This window comes from Salvelinus namaycush, chromosome 25 (assembly GCF_016432855.1).
Source record: "Salvelinus namaycush isolate Seneca chromosome 25, SaNama_1.0, whole genome shotgun sequence".
Lineage (NCBI taxonomy): Eukaryota > Metazoa > Chordata > Actinopteri > Salmoniformes > Salmonidae > Salvelinus > Salvelinus namaycush.
Genome location: NC_052331.1, coordinates 19,260,571 through 19,278,223, shown reverse-complemented (window position 1 = coordinate 19,278,223; position 17,653 = coordinate 19,260,571). Strand labels below are relative to the sequence as shown.

Below are 17,653 nucleotides of genomic sequence, written 5' to 3'. Positions count from 1 at the left end.
GCCTGATAAAAAATTAAACGGGCCTATTTATATAATGCATATGAATTTGGAGGGCAGAAATTATTAAATATTAAAGCATTAGACCTCACTAAAGGCTTCAGTCATACAAAAGTTATACTTAAAACTGGTTCTCAAGCAGATTCGTAAGAATGTCTCACCCCATGTTCAATAGCCTTTTCCCCTTTATTCAGATTAACTTTCGGTTATTTGAAAATAGAATCATCTCCAAAGAGAAAAAAAATCGATATTTTTTAAAACGAGCCATAGAAAGTTGGTTGCAATTTCAGTTTAATCCACCAGAAAAGACAGAACAAATATGACAACAAATATTATGGTTAAACTCAAATATACTGATTGATAAAAAAACAAAAAATGATATCATAAATAGGACTGGTGGAGTCACATGCAGCTAACAAAAATATATGGAAATGTCTGCTGTACAACCAACTAATTGCAGCATTACCGCAAAAATGGAAGAGGCATGTGGAAAGGGGAGAAAGTAAGGAACTTCATTAAAGATCAAAATTGGTTAAAGAAAATTGTAATAAATAAAAAAGTATACCAGTTTCATTTAAGATCCCAAAAATTGACAGCTGTGCCATACAGACTGCAAAGTAGTCGGGAAGATATTTTTGATGTACCAATTTCATGGCACATGGTTTATGAACTGATACACAAAACAATTCCGGATTCAACATTTTTTCAATTAAAATTATTACACAAAAATCTTGCAACCAATAGAACGTTATATATATGGGGGGGATACAACCGTCCCAGGTCTGCACATTTTGCTGCAAAGAGAATCATTAGATCATTTGTTTTGGTGCTGTCAATATGTATCTTGTTTTTGGTCGCAGGTTCAGGGATGGCTCTTGAATTGCAACATTTACCTGGAGCTAACTACAAATAGCACTGCTAGCTAATTTGAAAAGTCATAGCCAATCGATCAATAATACTCTTAGCAAAAATGTCTATCTTTAATTTACAATTTGTAGAAACTATAATAATAGAACATTTCAGAACTTTTGTGAAACATCACAGCTGAAAAATATATGGCAAATAGAAACTGGATGGTGTTCAGAGATATATGGAAAGGGTTGAGTGGAGCTGAAGGGTGGGTCTAAAAATAACAAGATAACTCATGTAAAATATACTGTGTCCGCAAAATGTACATAGGTTCATAACTTTTGTGAAACAGCACAGTTAAAAATATATGGCAAATAGAAATCAAACTGGATGGTCTTCAGAGATAGATGTGAGGGATTGAGGTTAGCTGAATAATAAAAAAAAACAATTACATACATACATACATACAGTTGAAGTCAGAAGTTTACATACACTTAGGTTGGAGTCATTAAAACTCATTTTTCAACCATCCCAGAAATTTCATGTTAACAAACAATAGTTTTGGCAAGTCGGTTAGGACATCTACTTGGTGCATGACACAAGTAATTTTTCTAACAATTGTTTACAGACAGATAATAACTTATAATTCATTGTATCACAATTCCAGTGGGTCAGAAGTTTACATACACTAAGTTCACTGTGCCTTTAAACAGCTTGGAAAATTCCAGAAAATTATGTCATGGCTTTAGAAGCTTCTGATATGCTAATTGACATCATTTGAGTTAATTGGAGGTGTACCTGTGGATGTATTTCAAGGCCTACCTTCAAACTCAGTACCCCCTTGCATGACATCATGGGAAAATCAAAAGAAATCAGCCAAGACCTCAGAAAAGAAATTGTAGACCTCCATAAGTCTGGTTCATCCTTGGGAACAGTTTCCAAACGCCTGAAGGTACCACGCTCATTTGTACAAACAATAATACGCAAGTATAAACACCATGGGACCACGCAGCCATCATACCGCTCAGGAAGGAGACGCGTTCTGTCTCCTAGAGATGAACGTACTTTGGTGCGAAAAGTGCAAATCAATCCCAGAACAACAGCAAAGGACCTTGTGAAGATGCTGGAGGAAACCGGTACAAAAGTATCTATATCCACAGTAAAACGAGTCCTATATCGACATAATCTGAAAGGCCGCTCAGCAAGAAAGAAGCCACTGCTCCAAAACCACCATAAAAGAACCAGACTACGGTTTGCAACTGCACATGGGGACAAAGATGGTACTTCTTGGAAAAATGTCCTCTGGGCTGATGAAACAAAAATAGAACAGTTTGGCCATAATGACCATTGTTATGTTTGGAGGAAAAAGGGGGAGGCTTGCAAGTCAAAGAACACCATCCCAACCGTGAAGCACACAGGTGGCAGCATCATGTTGTGGGGGTGCTTTGCTGCAGGAGGGACTGGTGCACTTCACAAAATAGATGGCATCATGAGGGAGGGAAATTATGTGGATATATTGAAGCAACATCTCAAGACATCAGTCAGGAAGTTGAAGCTTGGTCGCAAATGGGTCTTCCAAATGGACAATGACCCCAAGCATACTTCCAAAGTTGTGGCAAAATGGCTTAAGGACAACAAAGGTATTGGATTGGCCATCACAAAGCCCTGACCTCAATCCTATAGAAAATTTGTGGGCAGAACTGAAAAAGCGTGTGCGAGCAAGGAGGCCTACAAACCTGACTCAGTTACACCAGCTCTGTCAGGAGGAATGGGCCAAAACTCACCCAACCTATTGTGGGAAGCTTGTGGATGGTTACCTGAAGGCAATGCACATTTGTGGCCTGCTGGAGGTCATTTTTCAGGGCTCTGGCAGTGCTCCTCCTTGCACAAAGGCGGAGGTAGCGGTCCTGCTGCTGGGTTGTTGCCCTCCTACGGCCTCCTCCACGTCTCCTGATGTACTGGCCTGTCTCCTGGTAGCGCCTCCATGCTCTGGACACTACGCTGACAGACACAGCAAACCTTCTTGCCACAGCTCGCATTGATGTGCCATCCTGGATGAGCTGCACTACCTGAGCCACTTGTGTGGGTTGTAGATTCCGTCTCATGCTACCACTAGTGAAAGCACCGCCAGCATTCAAAAGTGACCAAAACATCAGCCAGGAAGCATAGGAACTGAGAAGTGGTCTGTGGTCACCACCTGCAGAACCACTCTTTTATTGGGGGTGTCTTGCTAATTGCCTATAATTTCCACCTTTTGTCTATTCCATTTGCACAACATCATGTGAAACAGTTTGATTTCACAGAAGTGTGATTGACTTGGAGTTACATTGTGTTGTTTAAGTGTTCCCTTTATTTTTTTGAGCAGTGTATAAAGAAAAACCCTGGAATGAGTAGGCGTGTCCAAACTTTTGACTGGTACTGTATAATATATATAAAAATATATGGGAGTTTGGAAGCCACAATCTATCTGCGATATTAAAGCTGATCTACCCCCTAAAAGAAAATATATATTGACAAAAATAAGTAACATTTTTTTGGGCTGACATTGTTTACCGAGTGACGGTCTATGACTGAAATAATGAAGCACAACCAAATTTTTTAATTTCACCTTGTGTATAACAGAAAGTTGAGACCCGACTAAGTTCCCTTTTTGTTCACAAGAGGCTGTGGGGCCCTACGCGACCGCTTATGCCTAAGGCCAGTTCTGCCAAATGGCACCCTATTCCCGATATAGTGCATTACATTTGACCAGGGCCCATAAGAGCTCTCGTCAAAAGTAGTGCACTACAGGGCAAGTGGCTCACTCAAGAGCACAACCACAGTAGGCTGCCTAACCTGGAATTTAAACACCCGTCTACTATCTGGACTTACAAGCTACATCCTATGTCAGCTAGGCTAGACCATACTACATTAGAGTCCTGAGCCATGTCATCCGAGGACATCTCTATCCATCCTAATATCATTACTTGCACTAATGCACTTTGTTCTACTGAAAGAATTCCTATTCCTAACGACTGACATGGAAAACCTGAACGGAAGACAATAAGAAATGGAAAGATTATCCAGAGTGCCCACTGTTGTCCTCCAGTCAGCAGCAGTGTGTGCTTAGTCTGCTCCGCGTGTGGAGGCAGCCCCCTACTGTCCTCCCATACTACAGTATAGGGGCGACCCACTCCTCTCCTGGCACTGTGGTGGAGGCTGAGGCCCAGCCATTTGTCCGGATGACCTCGCCGGATTCTCTGAGGCTGCACCATACCCGCCCGTGTCTGTTGGCGCTAGGAATAGATTGTTATCACCTCCCTGCCTCCGCCACGTACCAGCAGCACACAGTCCAGTCCATCCATAAGAACCTCCAGAAACTCCATGTCTACAGGCAATGGGGTCAAGGAGAAACAACCGCATAGACACTGACGTGGAAGAGTACTAATGGTACAGTGATTTGAAATGTCAAAAGTAAAAGTAATGGGGGCAATAACCTAAAAGTATGGAATTTTATTTAGATGCAGACGCCTCAAGCAGTTCCTCATCAACAGTTCATGCCTATGTACAATGCCTTCCGTGAAAATGTATTTCGGATTCTCTATATTTGCATATTCTTTACACTGAATGTTTTCAGATCTTCAACCAAAACCAAATATTAAATAAAGGGAACCTGCGTGAACAAATAACATTTGTATACTTATTTAATTTGAAAAGTTACGCAACACTAGTGCTGAGAGATTACTAGAAATGTAGGTTATTTTTTAACTAATTGACCAATGTCTATATACACTATACAAAAGTATGTGGACACCCCTTTGCTGACAGGTGTATAAAATCGAGCACAGCCATGCAATCTCCATAGACAAACATTGGCCGTAGAATGACCTTACTGAAGAGCTCAGTGACTTTCGAAGTGTCACTGTTATAAGATGCCACCTGTCCAACAAGTCAGTATGTCAAATTTTTGCAATGCTAGAGCTGCCATGGTCAACTGTAAGTGCTGTTTTTATGAAGTGGAAATGTGTAGGAGCAACAACAGCTCAGCCGCGAAGTGGTAGGCCACACAAGCACACAGATCGGGACCGCCGAGTGCTGTATGCGCATAAAATAAAAAAATCCCCTGTCCTCGGTTGCAACACTCACTACCAAGTTCCAAACTGCCTCTGGAAGCAATGTCAGCACAAGAACTGTTCGCCAGGAGCTTCATGAAATGGGAATCTTAACACTACAGCACACACTGACATTCTAGATGATTCTGTGCTTCCAACTTTGTTTCAGCATGACAATGGCCCTGTGCACAAATCTAGGTCTATACAGAAATGGTTTCGTCGAGATCGGTGCGGAAGAACTTGGCTGGCCTGCACAGACCCTGACCTCAACCCCATCAAACACCTTTGAGATGAATTGGAACGCCGACAGTGAGCCAGTCCTAATCACCCAACATCAGTGCCCGACCTCACTAATGCTCTTGTGGCTGAATGGAAGCAAGTACACACAGCAATGTTCCAACATCTAGTGGAAAGCCTTCCCAGAAAAGTGGAGGCTGTTATAGCAGCAAAAGGGGGACCAACTCCATATTGATGACCATGATTTTGGAATGAGAAGTTTGACGAGCATACTTTTGGTCATGAAGTGTAGTTTAGCACAGAAAACGTGGTAATTAACTGCAATGATCATAATCCATTGCGTTTCTACTTGTCCGGTGTGTGCGTTTCTTTTACACATGTTATGTTAGGTTAGTGTGGGAGAGAGAATAGAAAAGAATGCGAGCTCGAGAGGGATAGCGAACAGTTGCTTTGCAAGGTATCTCTACCTGAAAATAAATTATCTGTGATTGATAGTTGGTATTCAGCAGTCATAAAAGTATGCCTTATTTATGTCTGGCGAAAACCCTGCATTCCACAATAAGCTCCTCATACCAACGTTCAAGCATGGTGGTGGTAGTGTGATGGTTTGGGGATGTTTTGCTGCCTCAGGACCTGGACAACTTGCCATCATTGAAGGAACCAAGAATTCTGCTTTGTATCAGAGAATTCTACAGGAGAATGTCAGGCCATCTGTCTGTGAGCTGAAGCCCAGCTGGGTCATGCAACAAGACAATGATCCAAAACACACAAATTCTACATCAGAATGACTTAAAAGCAACAAATATAACATTGTCGAATGGCCTAGTCAAAGTCCAGACCAAAATCCAATTGAGATGTTGTAGCAGTACCTGAAACGAGCAGTTCATGCTTGAAAAGCGGCAGGTAGCCTAGTGGTTAGAGCGTTGGACTAGTAACCGAAAGGTTGCAAGATCGAATCCCCGAGCTGACAAGGTATAAATCTGTCTTTCTGCCCCTGAACAAGGCAGTTAACCCACTGTTCCTAGGCCATCATTGAAAATAAGAATTTGTTCTTAACTGACTTGCCTAGTTAAATAAAGGTTAAAAAAAGAAGAAGCCACAAATGTCGCTGAGTTAAAGCAGTTCTGCATGGAACAGTGGACCAAAATTCCTCCACAGATTTTTGAGAGACTGATCAACATCTACAGGAAGCGTTTGGTTGCAGTCATTGCAGCTAAAGGTGGCACAACTAGTTAATGAGTGTAAGGGGATAAATACTTTTTCACACAGGGGAACTGAGTGTTGCTCAATTTTGTTTAATAAATAAATAGGTATCCAATGTTTGTGTTTTTTGTTCACTCAGGTTCCCTGTATCTAATATTATGTTTTGGTTGAAGATCTGTTAACATTGTGTGAAAAATGTGCAAAAATAGAGAAAATCATAAAAAGGGAGAAAATACGTTTTCACAGCACTGTACATCATTATAGCTTCAGTCCCTGTCAGTCTATTTATTACTGTAAGATGATACTGACTCAGACAGTGGACACTCCGTTATCCAGTTCAGAGTATATTAGTGGTTTAAAAAAAGGATACAATTCTCGTCACCACCCTTGTTTTTGGGCGGTCCAGGCATGTTCAGCAGCACCAGCTGAGCTCCCTGGGATTTGTTGACCACAACCTCATTCAACTTGACCGCGGTGTGCATCCTCCTCACGTTAGACTGGTTCCTACAAAATAACAGGTTAAACTCAAGACTAACAACTCTTATATGTCTTCTACTTGGATTGAGTCCCAAAAGGCACCCTTTTCCCTATATAGTGCACTACATTTGATTGGAGCCTGATAGGCCCTGGTCAAATGTAGTGCATTATATAAGGAATAGGGTGCCATTTGGGATGCATGGTATGCCTTATATCCTACTACAGGCTTCTATTATAAACATGACAGCACACCTGTCATAAGCATTCATGATACGTGACTTGACGGTATCATCGCAAAATTGTAATCACAAAATGTACAGTAAGCCAATTAGCTACCCTAAGTAATGTATAACAAATGTCTCCATAGACATGCTACAGTATAGCCATACTATAGATTATACTGATATAACATGGATCAGGAGTAATGTCATGTTGATACTGCATGTAACAGTAGGCTTAACTAAATCTAGTTAAGGAATAGTGCAGGCAGAAGTAATTGTTGATTTGACAAGAATAATATCACGCCTCACTTACCTAAGCATCAAGGCATATTTGTTAGATACAGTTGAAGTCGGAAGTTTACATAAACCATAGCCAAATACATTTAAACTCAGTTTTTCACAATTCCTGACATTTAATCCTAGTACAAATTCCCTGTCTTAGGTCAGTTAGGATCAACACTTTATTTTAAGAAAATGAAATGTCAGAATAATAGTAGAGAGAATGATTTATTTCAGCTTTTATTTATTTCATCACATTCCCAGTGGGTCAGAAGTTTATGTAACAGTTTAACTTTAGTCCGTCCCCTCGCCCCGACCCGGGCGCGAACCATGGACCCTCTGCACACATCAACAACAGTCACCCACGAAGCATCGTTACCCATCGCTCCACAAAGGCCGCGGCCCTTGCAGAGCAAGGAGAACCACTACTTCGAGGTCTCAGAGCAAGTGACGTTAACGATTGAAAGGCTATTAGCGCGCACCACCGCTAACTAGATTGTAAGTGTAACGGATGTGAAATGGCTAACACTAAATTAGTATTTAAATTGTTTAACTTGGGTCAAACGTTTTGGGTAGCCTTCCAAAGCTTCCCACAATACGTTGGGTGAAATTTGGTCCATTCCTCCTGACAGAGCTGGTGTAACTGAGTCAGGTTTGTAGGCCTCCTTGCTCGCACACGCTTTCTCAGTTCTGCCCACACATTTTCTATAGGATTGAGGTCAGGGCTTTGTGATGGCCACACAATACCTTGACTTTGTTGTCCTTGAGCCATTTTGCCACAACTTTGGAAGTATGCTTGGGGTCATTGTCCATTTGGAAGACCCATTTGCGACCAAGCTTCAACTTCCTGACTGATGTCTTGAGATGTTGCTTCAATATATCCACATACATTTTCCTACCTCATGCTGCCATCTATTTTGTGAAGTGCACCAGTCCCTCCTGCAGCAAAGCACCCCTACAACATGATGCTGCCACATGGGTGCTTCACGGTTGGGATGGTGTTCTTCGGCTTGCAAGCCTCCCCCTTTTTCCTCCAAACATAACAATGGTCATTATGTCCAAACAGTTCTATTTCTGTTTCATCAGACTAGAGGACAAAGTACGATCATTGTCCCCATGTGCAGTTGCAAACCGTAGTCTGGATTTTTTATGGCGGTTTTGGAGCAGTGGCTTCTTCCTTGCTGAGCGGCCTTTCAGGTTATGTCGATATAGGACTCGTTTTACTGTGGATATAGATACTTTTGTACCGGTTTCCTCTAGCATCTTCACTAGGTCCTTTGCGGTTGTTCTGGAATTGATTTGCACTTTTCGCACCAAAGTACACTGCTCAAAAAAATAAAGGGAACACTTAAACAACACAATGTAACTCCAAGTCAATCACACTTCTGTGAAATCAAACTGTCCACTTAGGAAGCAACACTAATTGACAATACATTTCACATGCTGTTGTGCAAATGGAATAGACAAAAGGTGGAAATTATAGGCAATTAGCAAGACACCCCCAATAAAGGAGTGGTTCTGCAGGTGGTGACCACAGACCACTTCTCAGTTCCTATGCTTCCTGGCTGATGTTTTGGTCACTTTTGAATGCTGGCGGTGCTTTCACTCGTGGTAGCATGAAACGGAGTCTACAACCCACACAAGTGGCTCAGGTAGTGCAGCTCATCCAGGATGGCACATCAATGCGTGCTGTGGCAAGAAGGTTTGCTGTGTCTGTCAGCGTAGTGTCCAGAGCATGGAGGCGCTACCAGGAGACAGGCCAGTACATCAGGAGACGTGGAGGAAGCCGTAGGAGGGCAACAACCCAGCAGCAGGACCGCTACCTCCGCCTTTGTGCAAGGAGGAGCACTGCCAGAGCCCTGCAAAATGACCTCCAGCAGGCCACAAATGTGCATGTGTCTGCTCAAACGGTCAGAAACAGACTCCATGAGGGTGGTATGAGGGCCCGACGTCCACAGGTGGGGGTTGTGCTTACAGCCCAACACCGTGCAGGACGTTTGGCATTTGCCAGAGAACACCAAGATTGGCAAATTCGCCACTGGCGCCCTGTGCTCTTCACAGATGAAAGCAGGTTCACACTGAGCACATGTGACAGACGTGACAGAGTCTGGAGACGCCGTGGAGAACGTTCTGCTGCCTGCAACATCCTCCGGCATGACCGGTTTGGCGGTGGGTCAGTCATGGTGTGGGGTGGCATTTCTTTGTGGGGCCGCACAGCCCTCCATGTGCTCGCCAGAGGTAGCCTGACTGCCATTAGGTACCGAGATGAGATCCTCAGACCCCTTGTGAGACCATATGCTGACACATGCACATTTGTGGCCTGCTCGAGGTCATTTTGCAGGGCTCTGGCAGTGCTCCTCCTTGCACAAAGGCGGAGGTAGCGGTCCTGCTGCTGGGTTGTTGCCCTCCTACGGCCTCCTCCACGTCTCCTGATGTACTGGCCTGTCTCCTGGTAGCGCCTCCATGCTCTGGACACTACGCTGACAGACACAGCAAACCTTCTTGCCACAGCTCGCATTGATGTGCCATCCTGGATGAGCTGCACTACCTGAGCCACTTGTGTGGGTTGTAGACTCCGTTTCATGCTACCACTAGAGTGAAAGCACCGCCAGCATTCAAAAGTGACCAAAACATCAGCCAGGAAGCATAGGAACTGAGAAGTGGTCTGTGGTCACCACCTGCAGAACCACTCCTTTATTGGGGGTGTCTTGCTAATTGCCTATAATTTCCACCTTTTGTCTATTCCATTTGCACAACAGCATGTGAAATTTATTGTCAATCAGTGTTGCTTCCTAAGTGGACAGTTTGATTTCACAGAAGTGTGATTGACTTGGAGTTACATTGTGTTGTTTAAGTGTTCCCTTTATTTTTTTGAGCAGTGTATATTCATCTCTAGGAGACAGAACGCGTCTTCTTCCTGAGCGGTATGACGGCTGGTCCCATGGTGTTTATACTTGCGTATTATTGTTTGTACAGATGAACGTGGTACCTTCAGGTATTTGGAAACTGCTCCCAAGGATGAACCAGACTTATGGAGCTCTACAATTTATTTTCTGAGGTCTTGGGTGATTTCTTTTGATTTTCCCATGATGTCATGCAAGGAGGCACTGAGTTTGAAGGTAGGCCTTGAAATACATCCACAGGTACACCTCCAATTTACTCAAATGATGTCAATTAGCCCATCAGAAGCTTCTAAAGCCATGACACAATTTTCTGGAATTTTCCAAGCTGTTTAAAGGCACAGTGAACTTAGTGTATGTAAACTTCTGACCCACTGGAATTGTGATACAATGAATTATAAGTTATTATCTGTCTGTAAACAATTGTTAGAAAAATTACTTGTGTCATGCACCAAGTAGATGTCCTAACCGACTTGCCAAAACTATAGTTAGTTAACAAGAAATTTGTGGAGTGGTTGAAAAACGAGTTTTAATGACTCCAACCTAAGTGTATGTAAACTTCCGACTTCAACTGTATTTTTAGTACCAGTCAAAAGCTGACACACCTACTCATTCAATGGGTTTTACTTTATTTGTACTATTTTCTACATTGTATAATAATAGTGAAGACATCAAAACTATGAAATAACACATACGGAATCATGTACCCAAAAAAAGTGTTAAACAATTCAAAAAAAGTAGCCACCCCTTTGTCTTGATGACAGCTTTTCACACTCTTGGCATTCTCTCAACCAGCTTCATGAGGTAGTCACCTGGAATGCATTTCAATTATCAGATGTGCCTTGTAAAAAGTCCCTTTGTGGAATTTCTTTCCTTCTTAATGTGTTTGAGCCAATCAGTTGTGTTGTGACAAGGTAGGGGTGGGTATACAGAGGATAGCCCTATTTTTGTGAAAGACCAAGTCCATATTATGGCAAGAACAGCTCAAATAAGCAAAGAGAAATTACAGTCCATCATTACATTAAGACATGGAGGTCAGTCAATCTGGAAAATGTCAATAACTTTTAAAGTTTCTTCAAGCGCAGTCGCAAAAACCATCAAGCACTATTATGAAACTGGCTCTCATAAGGACCGCCACAGGAAAGGAAGACCCAGAGTTACCTCTGCTGCTGGGGATAAGTTCATTAGAGTTACATGCACCTCAGATTGCAGCCCAAATAAATGCTTCACAGAGTTCAAGTAACAGACACATCTCAACATCAACTGTTTAGAGGAGACTGCATAAATCAGGCTTCATGGTCAAATTGCTGCAAAGAAACCACTACTAAAGGACACCAATAAAAAGAAGAGACTTGCTTGGGCAGAGAAACACAAGCAATGGACATTAGACTGGTGGAAATCTGTCCTTTGGTCTGATGAGTCAAGATTTGAGATTTTTGGTTCCAACTGCCGTGTCTTTGTGAGACGCTGAGTAGGTGAATGGATAATCTCTGCATGTATGGTTCCCACCGTGAAGCATGGAGGAGGAGGTGTGATGGTGCATTGCTGGTCCGTCAGTTATTTATTTAGAATTCAAGGCAGACTTAACCTGCATGGCTACCACAGCATTCTGCAGCAATACGCCATCCCATCTGGTTTGCGCTCAGTGGGACTATCATTTGTTTTTCAATAGGAGAATGACCCAAAACACACCTCCAGGCTGTGTAAGGGGTATTTGACCAAGAAGGAGAGGGATGGAGTGCTGCATCAGATGACCTGGCCTCCACAATCACCCAACCTCATCCCAATTGAGATGGTTTGGGATGAGTTGGACCGCAGAGTGAAGGAAAAGCAGCCAACAAGCGCTCTGCATATGTGGGAACTCCTTCAAGACAGTTAGAAAAGCATTCCTCATGAATCTGGCTGAGAGAATGCCAAGAGTGTGCAAAGCTGTCATCAAGGCAAGGGGTGGCTACTTTGAAGAATCTCAAATATAAAATATATTTAGATTTGTTTGGTTACTACATGATTCCATATGTGTTATTTCATAGTTTTCATGTCTTCACTATTATTCTACAATGTAGAAAATAGTAAAAATAAAGAAACCTTTGAATGAGTAGGTGTGTCCAAACTTTTGACTGGTACTGTATATATGCTTACCATTATAAGCATATATAAAATAGTCTAAGCAAGTTAGGCAAGGTCACACATGCTGAGTGAATGTTATCTTTTCCACGTAAATTAACTGAGAGAGTACTATACATGCTGTTAGAAGAGGAGGAGAGAAGTGAAGAAAGACACCACACACCCCTCGTTGCTCTAAGAAAAACTATAAGGTCACGACATGAGGGGGAAAAAGGATCACACACAGATACTTAAGACTAAGGGAAACTTGACTTACAGACTCTCCCACTCTCTAGAAGAGAAGAAACAAAACATAGAACGACTTAGGTATGTTTATAATATACACATCTCACCATGGTTAATCACACATTTTAGACACAAATAGGGAGAACAGGGCATCAATGATAGAGTACAGACTAGTCTGAACATCCTGAGAACAGAGTATAGTTCAAGTCAAGGTACATCATACTATGTCTAGATATTTTAAGTATGTAACAGTACTGTAGCTATTGTAACCATTATTCTATATGTGCACTAGACAGGTGCATCTATGGATTGAGTAGTTTCTGTTGGCAGTGCTAATACCATTTTCACACTACCATAACCAGGCCAGTACAGAACAGCAAGACTCAGTTCGGCTCAGTAGTGTGAAAGTGGTATGTCTGACAGTGTACTGCAGTGTGAGCCTTGGGCCTCTAGGGGAGATACTTACGGTTTCATATTGAAGAGGTCCTTCACGCCCACGTTCGGCTCACCGCGTTTACGGTTCCTCTCGGCGATCAGCTTGTCTTTGGTCCAGGTCATGTGGACATGGTGGTCGGGCGTGACGGTAGCTGTGTCACTGAGGTTGGCGTGGGACTTAGTGCCCAGTTTAGTGATGAGCTGAGACTGGGGGATAACACTTGTGTCACTACAGACCCAGGCAGGATGCTAAACAAAGCGGTGCCTCCTGTCAGATAGGATCAGGAGGCTGGCACAACTGTAGAATGGAGACTATCCTTATGTTTTGCATTATCGGCAAGAATGATAATGTTAATCCAAGCAATAGATCCAAAATGGATTATGGATGACATTCTCATGGTTGCATTCGTTCATCTGTCTACTCCATGGAAAAGGCATGAAATATTACTGGACATTTCAATGCTTCAACGTTAAAATAACAAAGCTCCATAAAAACAATGCATGACATAGAAACAAAATAAAGTGTACTACAGCAAACAATAATAAAACATACTACAAATAAATCGAAGTGAAGTTGAAAAATGGAAATGATGGAAACGATTAGGAAAAATGGGATTACATTTCTAATCCAAGTTGAAAGTTTGGGGTTGGCGGTTTTGCCAGCGTACCAAGAACGTTCTAAGTTTTTGGTTCTAAGAAGATCGTTGTAAAAATATCTAAGTGTAATACTTGCTACAAAGTTACTGAGCCAATAACTCTCAGGTAAGTGGATGCAGGAGTAGGGTGACAAGGACACAAGAGGACCACAGCCATAGAAATCCTATAATTCAGTTCTCTTTCATTCTTTTGCCACAGCCATATTCATTCAGAGAAATGCTTCAGGGCGCTGATTCCAGAAACGCATACAGTATTGGGGTACGCTTTTACTGGAACACCTTAGTCATTCCTTAAGATTTCCTCAAGAATTGACAAATCACAGGTATTTAAAAAAAATACTTAATAGCTATGGCTCTGTCCATGTCAGATACAGGTATGAGGATGGGCTAGAGGGTGGAGAGGGAAGGGAGATGCTTATGGGATGTTTATGGGATGGTTCTGAGGCAGACACATCACATGGCTGCTGGGCTACCTCCTCATCCTCCCGTATGTCCATGGATATGGACAGACTTGGGACCTGTAGTGTGTTTGAGGCCTGTAGTGTCTCCACCATGGATGACTTCTTCTTCTCGATGGAGTTACGTGACTCGTCTGTGATGCTCTGAATCTGAAGCCCAACCCGATGCGAGCCCAGAACATCCAACACAGCAGCAGGAAATCAGGACAGGCCAAAATGTCACAACAGTCGGTCCATATTACGAGCCACAAACAACAAGGAAGTTAAGAACTACTGTAACAGGAAGGAACACAAATATAATCTATCCCGTGTGTGAAGTGCAACCTTTGTCCCCGTCTTTGATTTGAACACTGTGCATAGGCCTACAGTCAACATTCAAAGCAGTGACCATGTGTTTGCTTGTCAATGTAATTAGGTTTTATACACTATTGTACAAAAGCTGAAGAACATACACACATCCAGATATTTTCTGCAGGTGCTGGAGTTGTAGGCAAACTCATGGAAAATAAAAAGGAAAACGCTGCACACTGCTGCTCATGCTCCCAGGTGATTTTATTTACAACAATGATTTGACTTAAACCCTTTATAGTTTCAAAATGTACATATTGTGTTTCTTATCCTAATTGAATTAATATATATATATATATATATATATATATATATATATATATATATATATGTTGCTGTAAATACTGATCACATTTCTTGTGTTTGATCATATATTTTGATACATTGAATGTTAACATTGTGAACCAATGTTATTTCATTTGACCTCCCGTTTCATTATGTGATGTCACTGAGTACTGCCCCTACATATAGGACCTTCCACCCCCACCTGGATATGGATGCCTGATGAAGGGTTGAAATGTTGTTCCATATAAAATCACCTGGGAGCGTGAGCAGCAGTGTGCGGCGTTTCCTTTTTGTTGTCCACTATTGAATCACTTGGTTACACCACAGGAGGCTGCTGAGGGGAGGACGGCTCATAATAATGGATGGAATGGAGTAAATGGAATGGTATCAAACACATGGAAACACAGGATGAGTTTGATACCATTCCATAGATTCCATTCCAGCCACTACTATGAATCCGTTCTCCCAAACTAAGGTGCCACCAGCCTCCTGTGGGTTAAACAGAACCTGACAGAGTTGAGCATCACATTACCTCTCTCTCTCGCTCGGTTCTGGACAGCTGCATCTGTTTCAGCATCTGAGAGCGCTGCTCCATCACCAGGGTCTTCTCATAGGTGAAGGCTGCAATGTCACTATCGTGCTGAGGACAGAAATACAAAGAAACTGGCAACAACAAAAAAAGGGGCAAAACCCTTGACAAATGGTTTCTTATTAATACAATAGCAGGTATGATTAAGTGTGAGTGCAGCTGCTTACCATCTCCACCACCTCCACTACAGCGTTGAGACGGAGGTGATACAGGAACATCTGCAGGTCCTTCTTCATCTGAATACTGTTGTCATCCATCTGAGCCACTGTGAAGATACGCATCTTACACTTCCTCCACACCTGGGACGGACAAGGAACAGAGAGGTAGAAAAAAGGGAAAGAAACTATGCGCGTCTATGAAACTGTTCTAAATGCTATAGTGCTTCAGTCCAATATCAGTTGTGGAAATTGTTTAATGGCCCATTGCAATTAACTTATTTTTTTTATCTGGCCACCATTAGAATGTAGTGTGTTTATATTTTTTTCTTGTTCATTTTTTTTTTTTTTTTTTTTTTTATTATTATTTTTTTTTTTACAAAGCAACAGTATACAGTACCCAAAGGCATATGGTGCCAATGCCACAATACCTTGTGTTGGCGCAGTAAGAAAGGCAGAAGCATGAGAAGACCTCCATCATGAACAATCCACCACACGTCTATGGTGCCCTCCCCCAGACGGTCCTGGTTGCAGGGGAACTTGTCAATGTTCTTAGCAACCAGCAGGGCCTGATGGGCTGACGTAGTCTCTCTCACCGTCTCTGTGGGATAAGGAGGATATTTACTGTACTGCTTGTATTGTTATCAGTGCAAGAAACCCACATAATTAGGCCCCACAGTTTTGACTGATTTTGGTCAGGTCATTTGGTCAGGAAAAACTCTTAACCCTGCCCATAAACATACAAAAATGTTCTCAGAACCTAAAACCAAATCTCAATAGGTAGCTAAGCTAGCTTAATTTTTCAAATATATGTGGATGTCGTCACAAGAGGCTACTTAGTATGACATACTTGATTCTACTTAAATCTACTGTAGACTAGTATAGCAAACGATGGTGTGTACTGTGGAGGATACTAGAGTATGGTGTGTGTACCAATGAAGTTCTTCCAGGCGTAGGAGTCCTCAGCCTGTTTCCAGCCCCCAGGCCAGGCCATGAGAACGGCGTTGTGTTTCATGCCCCCCAGCCCTGCCGACTGGATCAGGTGGGAGAAACCATCCCGCAGGTTAGAGGACACCACCACGTGGCAGAAACCTTTGGTACGCTCCACGTGCATGGCCGACTTAACGTTCTGCACCAAGAAAAGACAAAAAAACATCAGGAGAAAATATAATGAAAGAGTGAAGAAGAGGATGAATTGATGGGAAAGTGAAAATAAATACAGTTCCCCATAAATACACTTGCAAAATACCGATAGTGGATGAAACATGATGCAAGAATACAGTGGCAAGAAAAAAAGAAAAGAAAAAAGTAAGTGAACCCCTTTGGAAATACCTGGATTTCTGCATAAATTGGTCATAAAATGATCTGATCTTTATCTAGGTCACAACAATAGACAAACACACTCTGCTTAAACTAATAACACACAAACAATTACACGTTTTCATGTCTTTATTGAACACACTGTAAACATTCACAGTGTAGGGTGAAAAAAGTATGTGAACCCTTGGATTTAATAACTGGTTGACCCTACTTTGGAAGCAATAACCTCAACCAAACGTTTTCTGTATTGCGGATCAGACCTGCACAACGGTCAGGAGGATTTTGGACCATTCCTCTTTACAAAACTGTTTCAGTTCAGCAATATTCTTGGGATGTCTGGTGCGAACTGCTCTATTGAGGTCATGCCACAGCATCTCAAAATCGGGTTGAGGTCAGGACTCTCCAGAAGGCGTATTTTCTTCTGTTGAAGATTTACTTCTGTGTTTTGGGTCGTTGTCCTGTTGCATCACCCAACTTCTGTTGAGCTTCAATTGGCGGACAGATAGCCTAACATTCTCCTGATAAACTTGGGATTTCATTTTTCCGTCGATGATAGCAAGCTGTTCAGGCCCTGAGGCAGCAAAGCAGCCCCAAACCATGATGCTCCCTGCACTATACAGTTGGGTTGAGGTTTTGATGTTGGTGTGCTGTGCCTTTTTTTCTCCACACATAGTGTTGTGTGTTCCTTCCAATCAACTCGACTGTAGTTTCATCTGTCCACAGAATATTTTGCCAGTAGCACTGTGGAACATCCAGGTGCAGTTTTGCAAACTTAAGACGTGCAGCAATGTTTTATTTTGGACA

At 42.3% G+C, this 17,653-nt stretch overlaps 1 protein-coding gene across 1 annotated transcript in view; it reads right to left on the bottom strand.

The window, feature by feature from the left end:
• Positions 1-3,425: 3,425 nt before the first annotated feature.
• Positions 3,426-17,653, bottom strand: part of LOC120020325 (solute carrier family 12 member 7-like) — a 110,835-nt gene continuing 96,607 nt past the window's right edge. Inside the window, exons 18-25 of the mRNA XM_038963900.1 lie at positions 16,463-16,658; positions 15,961-16,130; positions 15,542-15,673; positions 15,318-15,425; positions 13,070-13,245; positions 12,635-12,649; positions 6,748-6,881; positions 3,426-4,213 (exon numbers count right to left, since the gene is read on the bottom strand). Coding sequence (XP_038819828.1) covers positions 4,122-4,213; positions 6,748-6,881; positions 12,635-12,649; positions 13,070-13,245; positions 15,318-15,425; positions 15,542-15,673; positions 15,961-16,130; positions 16,463-16,658 — 1,023 coding nt within the window. The 3' untranslated portion in view covers positions 3,426-4,121. The remainder of the gene's footprint in view (positions 4,214-6,747; positions 6,882-12,634; positions 12,650-13,069; positions 13,246-15,317; positions 15,426-15,541; positions 15,674-15,960; positions 16,131-16,462; positions 16,659-17,653) is intronic.